At 49.2% G+C, this 12,562-nt stretch overlaps 1 protein-coding gene across 4 annotated transcripts in view; it reads right to left on the minus strand.

Annotated features, from left to right (window-relative positions):
- The window catches only part of LOC135056973 (oocyte zinc finger protein XlCOF22-like), a 202,602-nt gene that overhangs the window by 168,654 nt on the left and 21,386 nt on the right, over positions 1-12,562 (minus strand). Inside the window, exon 7 of one of the 4 annotated variants that reach the window (XM_063962782.1) lies at positions 1,436-5,444. The exons of 2 other annotated variants lie outside the window; for them this stretch is intronic. In XM_063962782.1, the coding sequence (XP_063818852.1) occupies positions 4,366-5,444 (1,079 nt within the window). In that variant the 3' untranslated portion in view covers positions 1,436-4,365. Of the gene's footprint in view, positions 1-1,435; positions 5,448-12,562 lie in introns of those variants that run through there. One more of the 4 variants, XM_063962781.1, reaches the window with a different exon arrangement.

The following is a 12,562-nucleotide window of genomic DNA, read 5'->3' on the forward strand; positions in this document are numbered from 1 at the left end:
AAGAGAGTGTTCAGTTCATGAGGAGGAAAAGTTACATTAATTTTCTTTTCTTTATAAAGGTAAACCTTCTGCTGAGGTAAAGCAGGGGTCTCCATTACGTCTAACACCTCCTTTATAGCCACAATCATGTACTGAATGTTTTTTGCTAATTTTGGATCTATTCCCCTGGAATCACTAGTGTCCACACAGGAATCAGAGTCCGTGTCGGTGTCAGTCTGTATTACCTGAGTAAATGACCTCTTATGGGACCCAGAGGGGTCCCCTGTGGATGAAAAAGCAGAGTTTTGACAAATCACATCTTCCACAGACTTTCTCCAGGTTTCTGCATGAGACTCAGACTTATCCAATCTCTTACTGATATGATTCACACTTTCATGTAATTCTTTCACCCATTCAGGCTCATGGTGTGTCGGCAGTGTCACCACATTACAACTCTGTCCCTAAAATGGCTTCCTCAGGGGAAGAGCACCCTACCTCAGACATGTCACACACGTGCACAACCACACCACAGACACTCTGGGGATTATAGGGGACAGACCCACAGTAAAATCTGTCAGAGGGACACAGAAAGGAATTGCCAGTCCACAACTCAGTGCCTAAAGAAAAAATCCCTGTGTCGCGTACTTTGTACACAGAGACTTTCCAGTGCTTATATATTGCCAATAGTAGTTTGAGTACCTCAATATTACACTTTCCCCCCCTTTTTGCACCATGATACTTGATTCAGAAGTGGAGGAGGACCAGCGTTTCTTCCCCTGCAACCTTGCTTGGAGAAAATGACGCTGAGCGGTGTTCTGGCTGAGGAGGAAGCCCCACCCCTGTAATAGCGCATTTACCCTCAGCTTATTTGACAAAAATGTATACTTGCAGGGGTGTAGGATTGAGCCACGGTCCAATATGCCACTTTTTGCCAGTCAGAGTAGGATTTTATGCTGCCCAGGGCGCCCCCCCGTGCCCTGCACCCGCTGTGTGCCTGAGTTTTGATAGCATGTTCGCGCAGCATTCCCGCTCGCTGCGCGGTACCTTTAGCCGTCACGATGACCGGAGGTCCCTCTGGCAGATCTCCGGTAATAATACTCACGCGTCTTCTGGCTCTGTTAGGGAGGTGACGGAGTACTGTGGGAGTGAGCGCATAGCCGCAGCTAGTGTTCAGTACCCTTCAGGAGCTACTAGTGTCCTGTCAGCAAGAAGCAGAGCCATGAAACTATGCAGGAAGTTGGTTCCTACTTCTTCTCCCTAAGTCCTATGAAGCAGGGAGACTGTTGCCAGCAGTCTGCCTGAAAATAAAAAACCTATCATAAAGTCTTTCAGTGAAACTCAGTAGAGCCCCACTAGAGTGCGGCCAGTCTGCCTAGGCACATTTTCTAAACTGAGGTCTTGAGGAGGGGCATAGAGGGAGGAGCTAGTTCACACTCTGAAAAAGTCTTAAAGTGCCCATTGCTCCTGCAGAAGTCTATACCCCATGGTACTAAAGTGGACCCCAGCATCCTCTAGGACGTATGAGAAATATCCTTTAAAGCACAGAAACAATTCAAGTTATGTTTTAGTATTGCAGGTAAGTAAAACAGATACATATCAGGAGAGCCAAAAGCCTTAGGGGGGACATTCAGACCCAGCTGCAATAGCTGCCCGCAGCAGTTTGCTGGTGGTGGCAAAATGCACATGCGCAGCGGCCGTGCGGACACACACATTGCGGTCGCATCCCTGAGGGGTGAACGCGGGCCGGGACCATTTTCCAGGGGGCTGAGTGATGTCACATCTGCGTCTATCTCTGATTAACTCCCTACAAGCTTCCAGCGTGCATCTCATATCTCATCTTTTCCAAGTTACTACAAATGATGCGAGATCGGTAGCACCAGTACTTTCAGGATTATTACACAGAACACACATAAAGGCTGACACAGCAAATAACAATAAATTATCACATACAAGGGATTAATTAGACATAAGGAAGCATAATCATCATTAAGTCTAATTATTATTTGGTTCTGTGCGGGACCCATACACCTCTTTACTGCCTCCAGCAGCCCCTGGTACTGCACTGCGGCCATCCGCCCTGTCTCCCCCTCTGACACCTCAGCGCTGATTGGGGACAATATTACCCACTTACACACTACCTCCAGCTGCCCCCACTACTGCCACTCGTCCTGTCTGCCACCTCAGCACTGACTGGGCACAATATTACCCACTTACACACTGCCTCCAGCAGCCCCCACTACTGCCACTCATCCTGTCTGACACCTCAGCGCTGATTGGGGACAATATTACCCACTTACACACTGCCTCCAGCAGCCCCCACTACTGCCACTCATCCTGTCTGCCACCTCAGCACTGATTGGGGACATTACCCACTTACACACTGCCTCCAGCAGCCCCACTACTGCCACTCATCCTGTCTGACACCTCAGCGCTGATTGGGGACAATATTACCCACTTACACACTGCCTCCAGCAGCCCCACTACTGCCACTCGTCCTGTCTGCCACCTCAGCGCTAATTGGGGACAATATTACCCACTTACACACTGCCTCCAGCAGCCCCCACTACTGCCACTCGTCCTGTCTGCCACCTCAGCGCTAATTGGGGACAATATTACCCACTTACACACTGCCTCCAGCAGCCCCGCTACTGTCACTTGTCCTGTCTGCCACCTCAGCGCTGATTGGGGACAATATTACCCACTTACACACCGCCTCCAGCAGCCCCCACTACTGTCACTCGTCCTGTCTGCCACCTCAGCACTGTTTGGGGACAATATTACCCACTTACACACTGCCTCCAGCAGCCCCACTACTGCCACTCGTCCTGTCTGCCACCTCAGCACTGATTGGGGACAATATTACCCACTTACACACTGCCTCCAGCAGCCCCCACTACTGTCACTCGCCCTGTCTGCCACCTCAGCGCTGATTGGGGACAACATTACCCACTTACACACTGCTTCCAGCAGCCCCCACTACTGCCACTCGTCCTGTCTGCCACCTCAGCGCTGATTGGGGACAATATTACCCACTGCCTGCAGCAGCCCCGCGACTGCACTACTGCCACCCACCCTGTCTCCCCCTGACATCTAAGCACTGCTTGGGCATTTATGGTACTGCTAACAGTCCTTCATCAACAGATGGCTGTAACCAGGGCAGTAAGGAGTCAGAAGCTGCTTCTGGTACCATGGACCCTGGTCATGTAAGGCTCGGAGAGTTAGTAAGATTCTGTAATATGGTGCTGCTAATTAGCAGCGTTTGCAATCCTTTTCCTAGCATGCTGACTGCCACCTCCCCCCTTGATGAAGCAGAAATTACGATCGCCTCACAATTTCTGCTCCATCATAGAAATTAGTGAAGCCTCCTATTGGTTCAGCTTAGCTGCACCCGCAGTTGGCACACCACGTTCTCGATCGTGGCAGCTGCGTGTGATGTCACGTAGCAGACGTGATCACGCCCTCGTTTGTCCTACAATGCCCAGTCTAATCCCTGGAAATGGAGCGTTACCTGCCCCCCAGCGACCACCTCTGCCTGATTGACAGGCAGGGCCAATCACATGTTCTGCTCCCCCCAAAGAAAATGAGGACGCATGCGCAGGATGGGTGCTGCGCCTGCAATGTTTTCTCAATAATTCTGGTTGGATCGCACACTGCAAACCAACCTGAATCAGGCCCAGAGTCACCATCTTACAGGCAGCCGGTGAGGGAGCAGAGAATGGGTGGTATGTGGCAGGAACGGGCTGGTTAGGTAACAGCCTGGCTGCTGCATTCTGTACAAGCTACAAGTGCTGCAATTCTTTTGCTGGGAGACCCAGGTAGAGGGCATTACAGTGTTCTATGTGTGATGTTACAAATGCATGTATGACTGTAGGTCTTCTGAGGGTTCTGAGGGAAATAAGTGCTGGAGTCTGGCTATGTTCCTCAGATGAGGATCTGATTGTGGCTGATACCTGATGTCTAAATGTCACTCCACCATCCAGGACACAAAGATTCCGCACATGATCAGCATTTTGTAACTCTGAACCCCCAAGTGTAAGTCTGGTTGGTAAGCAAAGCTGAGCTGTAGCCCTGCCCTTTGTCGTGAGCTTCTATCATAAGGACCTGTTTCACCAGCATTGAGTCACAGCCAACCGGCATCACCCACACCTGGAGCTCAGCTAGACATTTAGGATTGGTATTGGGTTCTCAGTACCCAGAGCAAAAGACCAGTCATCGGCATAGCAGTGGTAAACGAGGACATGATGTCTGTTTCACCCAGTGGTAGCACGTGTATTGCAAAAAGCATGGGAGATAGGATAAGAACCTTGAATGTTACATGGCAATGATAAGTATACTCCAGAAGAATAAAATGGTTCCTCACCTGAGTGATGTCTATTGTGTGCTGATTTATTTCTCAGAACATGGAAATGGCCTCTCACCTGTGTGACTTCTCTGATGTGAAGCAAGTTGCGATTTCTGGGTAAAACATTTCCCACACTCAGAACATGGAAATGGATTCTCACCTGTGTGAATTCTCTGATGTGTAACAAGATTTGATTTCAGGGTAAAACATTTCCCACACTCAGAGCAAGAAAATGGCTTCTCACCTGTGTGACTTCTCTGATGTGTAACAAGACTATATTTCAGGGTAAAACATTTCCCGCACTCAGAGCAAGAAAATGGCTTCTCACCTGTGTGACTTCTCTGATGCTTAACAAGATTTGATTTGTGTGTAAAACTTTTCCCACACTCAGAACATTGAAATGGATTCTCACCTGTGTGACTTCTCTGATGTGTAACAAGATTTGATTTCAGGGTAAAACATTTCCCGCACTCAGAGCAAGAAAATGGCTTCTCACCTGTGTGAATTATCTGATGTCTAACAAGATATAATTTACTTATAAAACATTTCCCACATTCAGAACAGGAAAATGGCTTCTCTCCTGTGTGACTTCGTTGATGTGTAACAAGACCTGATTTCCGTGTAAAACATTTCCCACACTCAGAGCAAGAAAATGGCTTCTCACCTGTGTGGCTTCCCTGATGTGTAACAAGACCTGATTTCCGTGTAAAACATTTCCCGCACTCAGAACAAGAAAATGGCTTCTCACCTGTGTGGCTTCCCTGATGTTTAACATGATCTGATTTGTATGGAAAACACTTACCACACTCAGAACATGGTAATAGTCTCTCGCTTGCCTTAGCTGATTGATGGGTAATAAGGTTTGTGTTCTGTGTAAAACATTTGGCATCTATAGAACAGGGAAACACTGTATCTACTGTCAGAGCTGTAACAGATGCACCAATATCAGAGTGATCAGGAGAACATTTCCCAGGATCAGAGGGACCAGCTGATAGAGCTGGATGTATAATTGGGGTAATAGGATCATCTCTTGGAGAATCCGGTCTACTGTCATTATCTTTTTTTTCACAATCCGGGGATAACATTAGATGTCCTTCTGAGATATTCCTGCTTGTGTGTCCATCTGCTGGAAATAAAATACATTATGGAAATGTGAAATTTTCTGTAACAATATTAATCTTGTAAACAATAGAAGAAGACGACTTTCTGGGACACTTAATTGTAAATGTGTGTGTATAATAAAACATTACTTTTAATGAAGGCTTTATAATATTGTGTCTCAGACTATCATTGTGTCCACTCTCCTGAGAACACTCACAATAACAAACGTGATATTATAACAAGACTTAGATATATCTCTCTTGTACTGGTAACTAACCATGAAGTATAAATGGAGATGTAGTCACTCGCCAAGTCCTATGTCAGCACCAATGTAAAACTATGGATGGGGAATATATCGTATGAATTGGAGATTCTAGATGAACAATAACATCAGTCATATGAGCTGATGGATCAGAGAAATGTCGCCTAACGTTACTCCTGGAAGCATTGGTAAGGTAGCATTCCTTTATATGTGTGTGCTCATACGCTGGTAAGCCTGTACATGTGTTACTCACCCTTATTTCTCTCACGCCCGAGAGGATGCTGGGGTTATTTAGTACCTTGGGAGCCATGGTCACTTTAAGAGTTTCACAGTGTGGGCTGGCTCCTCCCTCTATGCCCCTCCCCCTCCTACCAGACTCCATTTAGAAAATGTGCCTGGAGGAGCCGGTCCCAGCTAGGGGAGCTCCTAAGAGTTTTGCTGCTGGCAACAGCCTTCCTGCTTCGTGGGACTTGGGGGGGGGGGGGAGTAGAAACAAAGTCTAGAAGTTAATGGTTCTCTATCTCCGCTGACAGGACACTGAGCTCCTGAGGGTGCTGATCTCAAGCCCACGAGGCAACCGATCACTCCCGCAGCACGACCGCCACCCCCAACAGAGACAGAAGAATGAAGTGTGGGGAGTACAGCGCCGGCGGCCCGGGAAGCGGGTCGCCGGCGGGAATGGCGGCACAAGAGTGGGAGCACAGCTCTGACAGGCTGCGCTCCGGAAGGCTCAGTGGCACACTGTGTATGACGCTGTGAGGGGCGTCCTGGGCCAGCACAATCATCCTACACTGGTCAACTATAGCTATCAGGGGCTAATCCCGCTGTTAGCTATAAAATACCTCAGGCCAGTATAATCAACTAAGTGCGGGAGAACGCGCCATTATAGGGGCGGGACTTCTCCTCAGAGTGGATCCAGCACTCACCAGCGCCATTTTCTCACTGCATACCTCTCTTCATACCGGGAGTGGACAACTGCGAAGCGGACTTCCTCAGCAGACACGATCTCCATCCAGGAGAATGGGGCCTCCACCCAGAGGTGTTCACAGAGGTAACAAGTCGATGAGGTGTACCTCAGATAGACATGATGGCCTCCCGCCTCAACAAGAAGCTTTGGAGATACTGTTCCAGGTCGAGATACCACAAGCAGTGGCAGTGGATGCCCTGGTAACTCCATGGGTGTTCCAATCGGTGTATGTGTTCCCTCCACTTCCACTCATCCCAAGGATTCTCAAACTAATAAAAAGAACAAGAGTTCAGGCGATCCTCATTGCTCCGGACTGGCCAACACGGGGTTGGTACGCGGATCTTCTGGAATTACTGCTGGAGGATCCGAGGCCTCTTCCTCTTCGCGAGGACCTTCTACTACAGGGATCATTCGCTTATCAAGACTTACCTCAGCTACGCATGGAGGTTGAACGCCAGACCATAGCTCGGAAGGGCATTCCGAAAAAGGTCATTCCTACCCTGATACAGGCCAGTAAAGGGAGTAACGTCTAAACATTACCATCAGATTTGGAAAAAGTATGTGTCTTGGTGTGAATCCAAGAAATTTCCTACGGTGGAGTTTCAACTCGGACGGTTTCTCCTCTTTCTCTAACGTCCTAAGTGGATGCTGGGGACTCCGTAAGGACCATGGGGATTAGCGGCTCCCCAGGAGACTGGGCACAACTATAAAGAAAGCTTTTAGACTACTGGTGTGCACTGGCTCCTCCCACTAAGACCCTCCTCCAGACCTCAGTTAGATTCTTGTGCCCGGCCGAGCTGGATGCACACTAGGGGCTCTCCTGAGCACCTAGAAAGAAAGTATATTTAGGTTTTTTATTTTCAGTGAGATCTGCTGGCAACAGACTCACTACAGCGAGGGACTAAGGGGAGAAGAAGCGAACCTACTTAACAGGTGGTAGTTTGGGCTTCTTAGGCTACTGGACACCATTAGCTCCAGAGGGATCGACCGCAGGACCCGACCTTGGTGTTCGTTCCCGGAGTCGCGCCGCCGTCCCCCTTACAGAGCCAGAAGACTTCAGTCTTCACCAAGGTAGCGCACAGCACTGCAGCTGTGCGCCATTGCTCCTCATGTACACCTCATACTTCGGTCACTGATGGGTGCAGGGCGCTGGGGGGGGGGGGGCGCCCTGAGGGCAATAAATAACACCTTGGCTGGCAAAATATACATCATATATAGTCCCAGAGGCTATATAGATGTAAAATTACCCCTGCCAGTATCACAGAAAAAGCGGGAGAAAGTCCGCCGAAAAGGGGCGGGGCTTCTCCCTCAGCACACTGGCGCCATTTTTCCCTCACAGTTCCGCTGGAAGGAAGCTCCCTGGCTCTCCCCTGCAGTCTGAGAATACTACAGAAGGGTAAAAAAGAGAGGGGGGGCACTAAATTTAGGCGCAGTATAGATATATATATATATATATATGTAATATATATAAAAAAGCAGCTATAGGGAAAACACTCATTGATAGTGGGATCCCAGTGTTATATAGCGCTCTGGTGTGTGCTGGCATACTCTCTCTCTGTCTCCCCAAAGGGCTTTGTGGGGTCCTGTCCTCTGTCAGAGCATTCCCTGTGTGTTTGCGGTGTGTCGGTACGGCTGTGTCGACATGTTTGATGAGGAGGCTTATGTGGAGGCGGAGCAGATGCCTGTAAATGTGATGTCACCCCCTGCGGGGTCGACACCTGAGTGGATGGTGCTGTGGAAGGAATTACGTGATAGTGTCGACTCCTTACATAAAAGGTTTGACGACATACCTAATGTGGGACAGCCGGCTTCTCAGCCTGTGCCTGCCCAGGCGTCTCAAAAACCATCAGGGGCTCTAAAACGCCCGCTACCTCAGATGGTTGACACAGATGTCGACACGGATACTGACTCCAGTGTCGACGACGAAGAGACTAATGTAACTTCCAGTAGGGCCACACGTTACATGATTGAGTTAATGAAAAATGTGTTGCACATTTCTGATGTTACCCCCGGTACCACAAAAAAGGGTATAATGTTTGGAGAGAAAAAACTACCAGTAGCTTTTCCTCCATCTGAAGAGTTAAATGAAGTGTGTGAAGAAGCGTGGGCTTCCCCTGATAAAAAGATGGTAATTTCTAAGAGGTTACTAATGGCGTACCCTTTCCCGCCAGAGGATAGGTCACGCTGGGAAACATCCCCTAGGGTGGATAAAGCGCTCACACGTTTGCCAAAGAAGGTGGCACTACCGTCTCCGGATACGGCCACCCTGAAGGAATCTGCTGATAGAAAGCAGGAGGCTATCCTGAAATCTATATATACACACACAGGTGTGATACGGAGACAGGCTATAGCTTCAGCCTGGATGTGCAGCGCTGCTGCTGCGTGGTCAGATTCCCTGTCAGAAAATATAGATACCCTAGACAGGGACACTATTTTACTGAACGTAGAGCATATAAAAGACGCACTTTTAAACATGAGGGATGCACAGAGGGATATTTGCCGGCTGGCATCAAAAATTAGTGCAATGTCCATTTCTGCCAGGAGAGGGTTATGGACTCGGCAGTGGACAGGTGATGCAGATTCCAAACGACACATGGAAGTTCTGCCTTATAAGGGTGAGGAATTGTTCGGGGATGGTCTCTCGGACCTCGTTTCCACAGCAACAGCTGGGAAGTCTACATTTTTGCCCCATGTTCCCTCACAACCAAAGAAAGCACCAAATTACCAGGTACAGTCCTTTCGGCCCAATAGGGGCAAGCGGGTTAAAGGCGCGTCCTTTCTGCCCAGAGGCAGAGGTAGAGGGAAAAAGCTGCAGCATACAGCCAGTTCCCAGGAGCAAAAGTCCTCCCCCGCTTCCTCTAAGTCCACAGCATGACGCTGGGGCTCCACAGGCAGAGCCAGGTACGGTGGGGGCCCGTCTCAAGCATTTCAGCAATCAGTGGGCTCGCTCACGGGTGGATCCCTGGATCCTTCAAATAGTATCTCAGGGGTACAAACTGGAATTCGAGACGTCTCCCCCCCGCCGTTTCCTCAAATCTGCCTTGCCAACCACTCCCTCAGGCAGGGAGGCAGTGTTACAGGCAATTCAAAAGCTGTATTCACAACAAGTGATAGTAAAGGTGCCCCTACTTCAACAAGGAAGGGTTTACTATTCCACAATGTTTGTGGTACCGAAACCGGACGGTTCGGTGAGACCCATTTTAAATTTGAAATCCTTGAACACATATATCAAAAAATTCAAGTTCAAGATGGAATCGCTCAGGGCGGTTATTGCAAGCCTGGACGAGGGAGATTACATGGTATCGCTGGACATCAAAGATGCTTACCTACATGTCCCCATTTACCATCCTCACCAGGAGTACCTCAGGTTTGTGGTACAAGATTGTCATTACCAATTCCAGATGTTGCCGTTCGGTCTCTCCACGGCTCCGAGGGTCTTTACCAAGGTAATGGCGGAAATGATGATACTCCTTCGAAGGAAGGGAGTTTTAATTATCCCGTACTTGGACGATCTCCTGATAAAGGCGAGGTCCAGAGAGCAGTTGTTGGTAGGGGTAGCACTATCTCGGGAAGTGCTACAACAGCACGGCTTGATTCTAAACATTCCAAAGTCACAGCTGGTCCCTACGACATGCCTGCTGTTCCTAGGGATGGTTCAGGACACAGAACAGAGAAAAGTGTTTCTCCCGGAGGAGAAGGCCAAGGAGCTGCCATCTCTAGTCAGAGGCCTCCTAAAACCAAAACAGGTGTTGGTGCATCACTGCACGTGGATCCTGGGAAAAATGGTAGCTTCCTACGAAGCGATTCCATTCGGCAGGTTTCATGCAAGAACCTTTCAGTGGGACCTGTTGGACAGGTGGTCCGGATCGCATCTTCAGATGCATCGTCTGATAACCCTGTCTCCAAGGACAAGGGTGTCTCTGCTGTGGTGGCTGCAGAGTGCTCATCTTCAAGAGGGCCGCAGATTCGGCATACAGGACTGGGTCCTGGTAACCACGGATGCCAGCCTTCGAGGCTGGGGAGCAGTCACACAGGGAAGAAACTTCCAAGGACTATGGTCAAGTCAGGAGAGTTCCCTGCACATAAATATTCTGGAACTAAGGGCCATTTACAATGCCCTAAGTCAGGCAAAACCCCTGCTTCAAAACCAGCCGGTACTGATCCAGTCAGAAAACATCACGGCAGTCGCCCATGTAAATCGACAGGGCGGCACAAGAAGCAGGACGGCAATGGCAGAAGCCACAAGGATTCTCCGATGGGCGGAAAATCACGTGTTAGCACTGTCAGCAGTGTTCATTCCGGGAGTGGACAACTGGGAAGCAGACTTCCTCAGCAGGCACGACCTCCACCCGGGAGAGTGGGGACTTCATCCAGAAGTCTTTCAAATGATTGTAAACCAGTGGGAAAAACCACAGGTGGACATGATGGCGTCCCGCCTAAACAAAAAGCTAGAAAATTTTGCGCCAGGTCGAGAGACCCGCAGGCGATAGCTGTGGACGCTCTGGTAACACCGTGGGTGTACCGATCGGTTTATGTGTTCCCTCCTCTTCCTCTCATACCAAAGGTACTGAGGATAATAAGGAGAAGAGGAGTAAGAACTATACTCATTGTTCCGGATTGGCCAAGAAGAGCGTGGTATCCGGAACTTCAAGAAATGATGTCAGAGGACCCATGGCCTCTACCGCTCAGACAGGACCTGCTGCAGCAGGGGCCCTGTCTGTTCCAAGACTTACCGCGGCTGCGTTTGACGGCATGGCGGTTGAACACCGGATCCTGAAGGAAAAGGGCATTCCGGAGGAAGTCATTCCTACGCTGATAAAAGCTAGGAAAGAAGTAACCGCGAACCATTATCACCGCATATGGCGAAAATATGTTGCGTGGTGTGAGGCCAGGAAGGCCCCAACGGAAGAATTTCAGCTGGGCCGGTTCCTGCACTTTCTACAGTCAGGGGTGATTATGGGCCTTAAATTGGGTTCCATTAAGGTCCAGATTTCGGCTCTATCGATTTTCTTCCAGAGAGAATTGGCTTCACTACCTGAAGTTCAGACTTTTGTTAAGGGAGTGCTGCATATTCAGCCCCCTTTTGTGCCTCCGATGGCACCTTGGGATCTCAACGCGGTGTTGGATTTCCTAAAGTCACATTGGTTTGAGCCACTGAAAACCGTGGATTTAAAATATCTCACGTGGAAAGTGGTCATGTTGTTGGCCTTGGCTTCGGCCAGGCGTGTTTCAGAATTGGCGGCTTTGTCATGTAAAAGCCCTTATCTGATTTTCCATATGGATAGGGCAGAATTGAGGACTCGTCCCCAGTTTCTCCCCAAAGTGGTATCAGCTTTTCATCTGAACCAACCTATCGTGGTGCCTGCGGCTACGAATGACTTGGAGGCTTCCAAGTTGTTGGATGTAGTCAGGGCCCTAAAAATTTATGTTTCCAGGACAGCTGGAGTCAGGAAGACTGACTCGCTTTTTATCCTGTATGCGCCCAACAAGTTGGGTGCACCTGCTTCTAAGCAGACTATTGCTCGCTGGATCTGTAGTATGATTCAGCTTGCAGATTCTGCGGCTGGACTGCCGCATCCTAAATCAGTAAAAGCCCATTCCACGAGGAAAGTGGGCTCTTCTTGGGCGGCTGCCCGAGTGGTCTCGGCTCTTCAACTTTGCCGAGCTGCTACTTGGTCAGGGGCAAACACGTTTGCTAAATTCTACAAATTTGATACCCTGGCTGAGGAGGACCTTGAGTTCTCTCATTCGGTGCTGCAGAGTCATCCGCACTCTACCGCCCGTTTGGGAGCTTTGGTATAATCCCCATGGTCCTTACGGAGTCCCCAGCATCCACTTAGGACGTTAGAGAAAATAAGAATTTACTCACCGGTAATTCTATTTCTCATAGTCCGTAGTGGATGCTGGGCGC

The sequence above is a fragment of the Pseudophryne corroboree genome, chromosome 3 (assembly GCF_028390025.1).
Source record: "Pseudophryne corroboree isolate aPseCor3 chromosome 3, aPseCor3.hap2, whole genome shotgun sequence".
NCBI classification, from domain to species: domain Eukaryota; kingdom Metazoa; phylum Chordata; class Amphibia; order Anura; family Myobatrachidae; genus Pseudophryne; species Pseudophryne corroboree.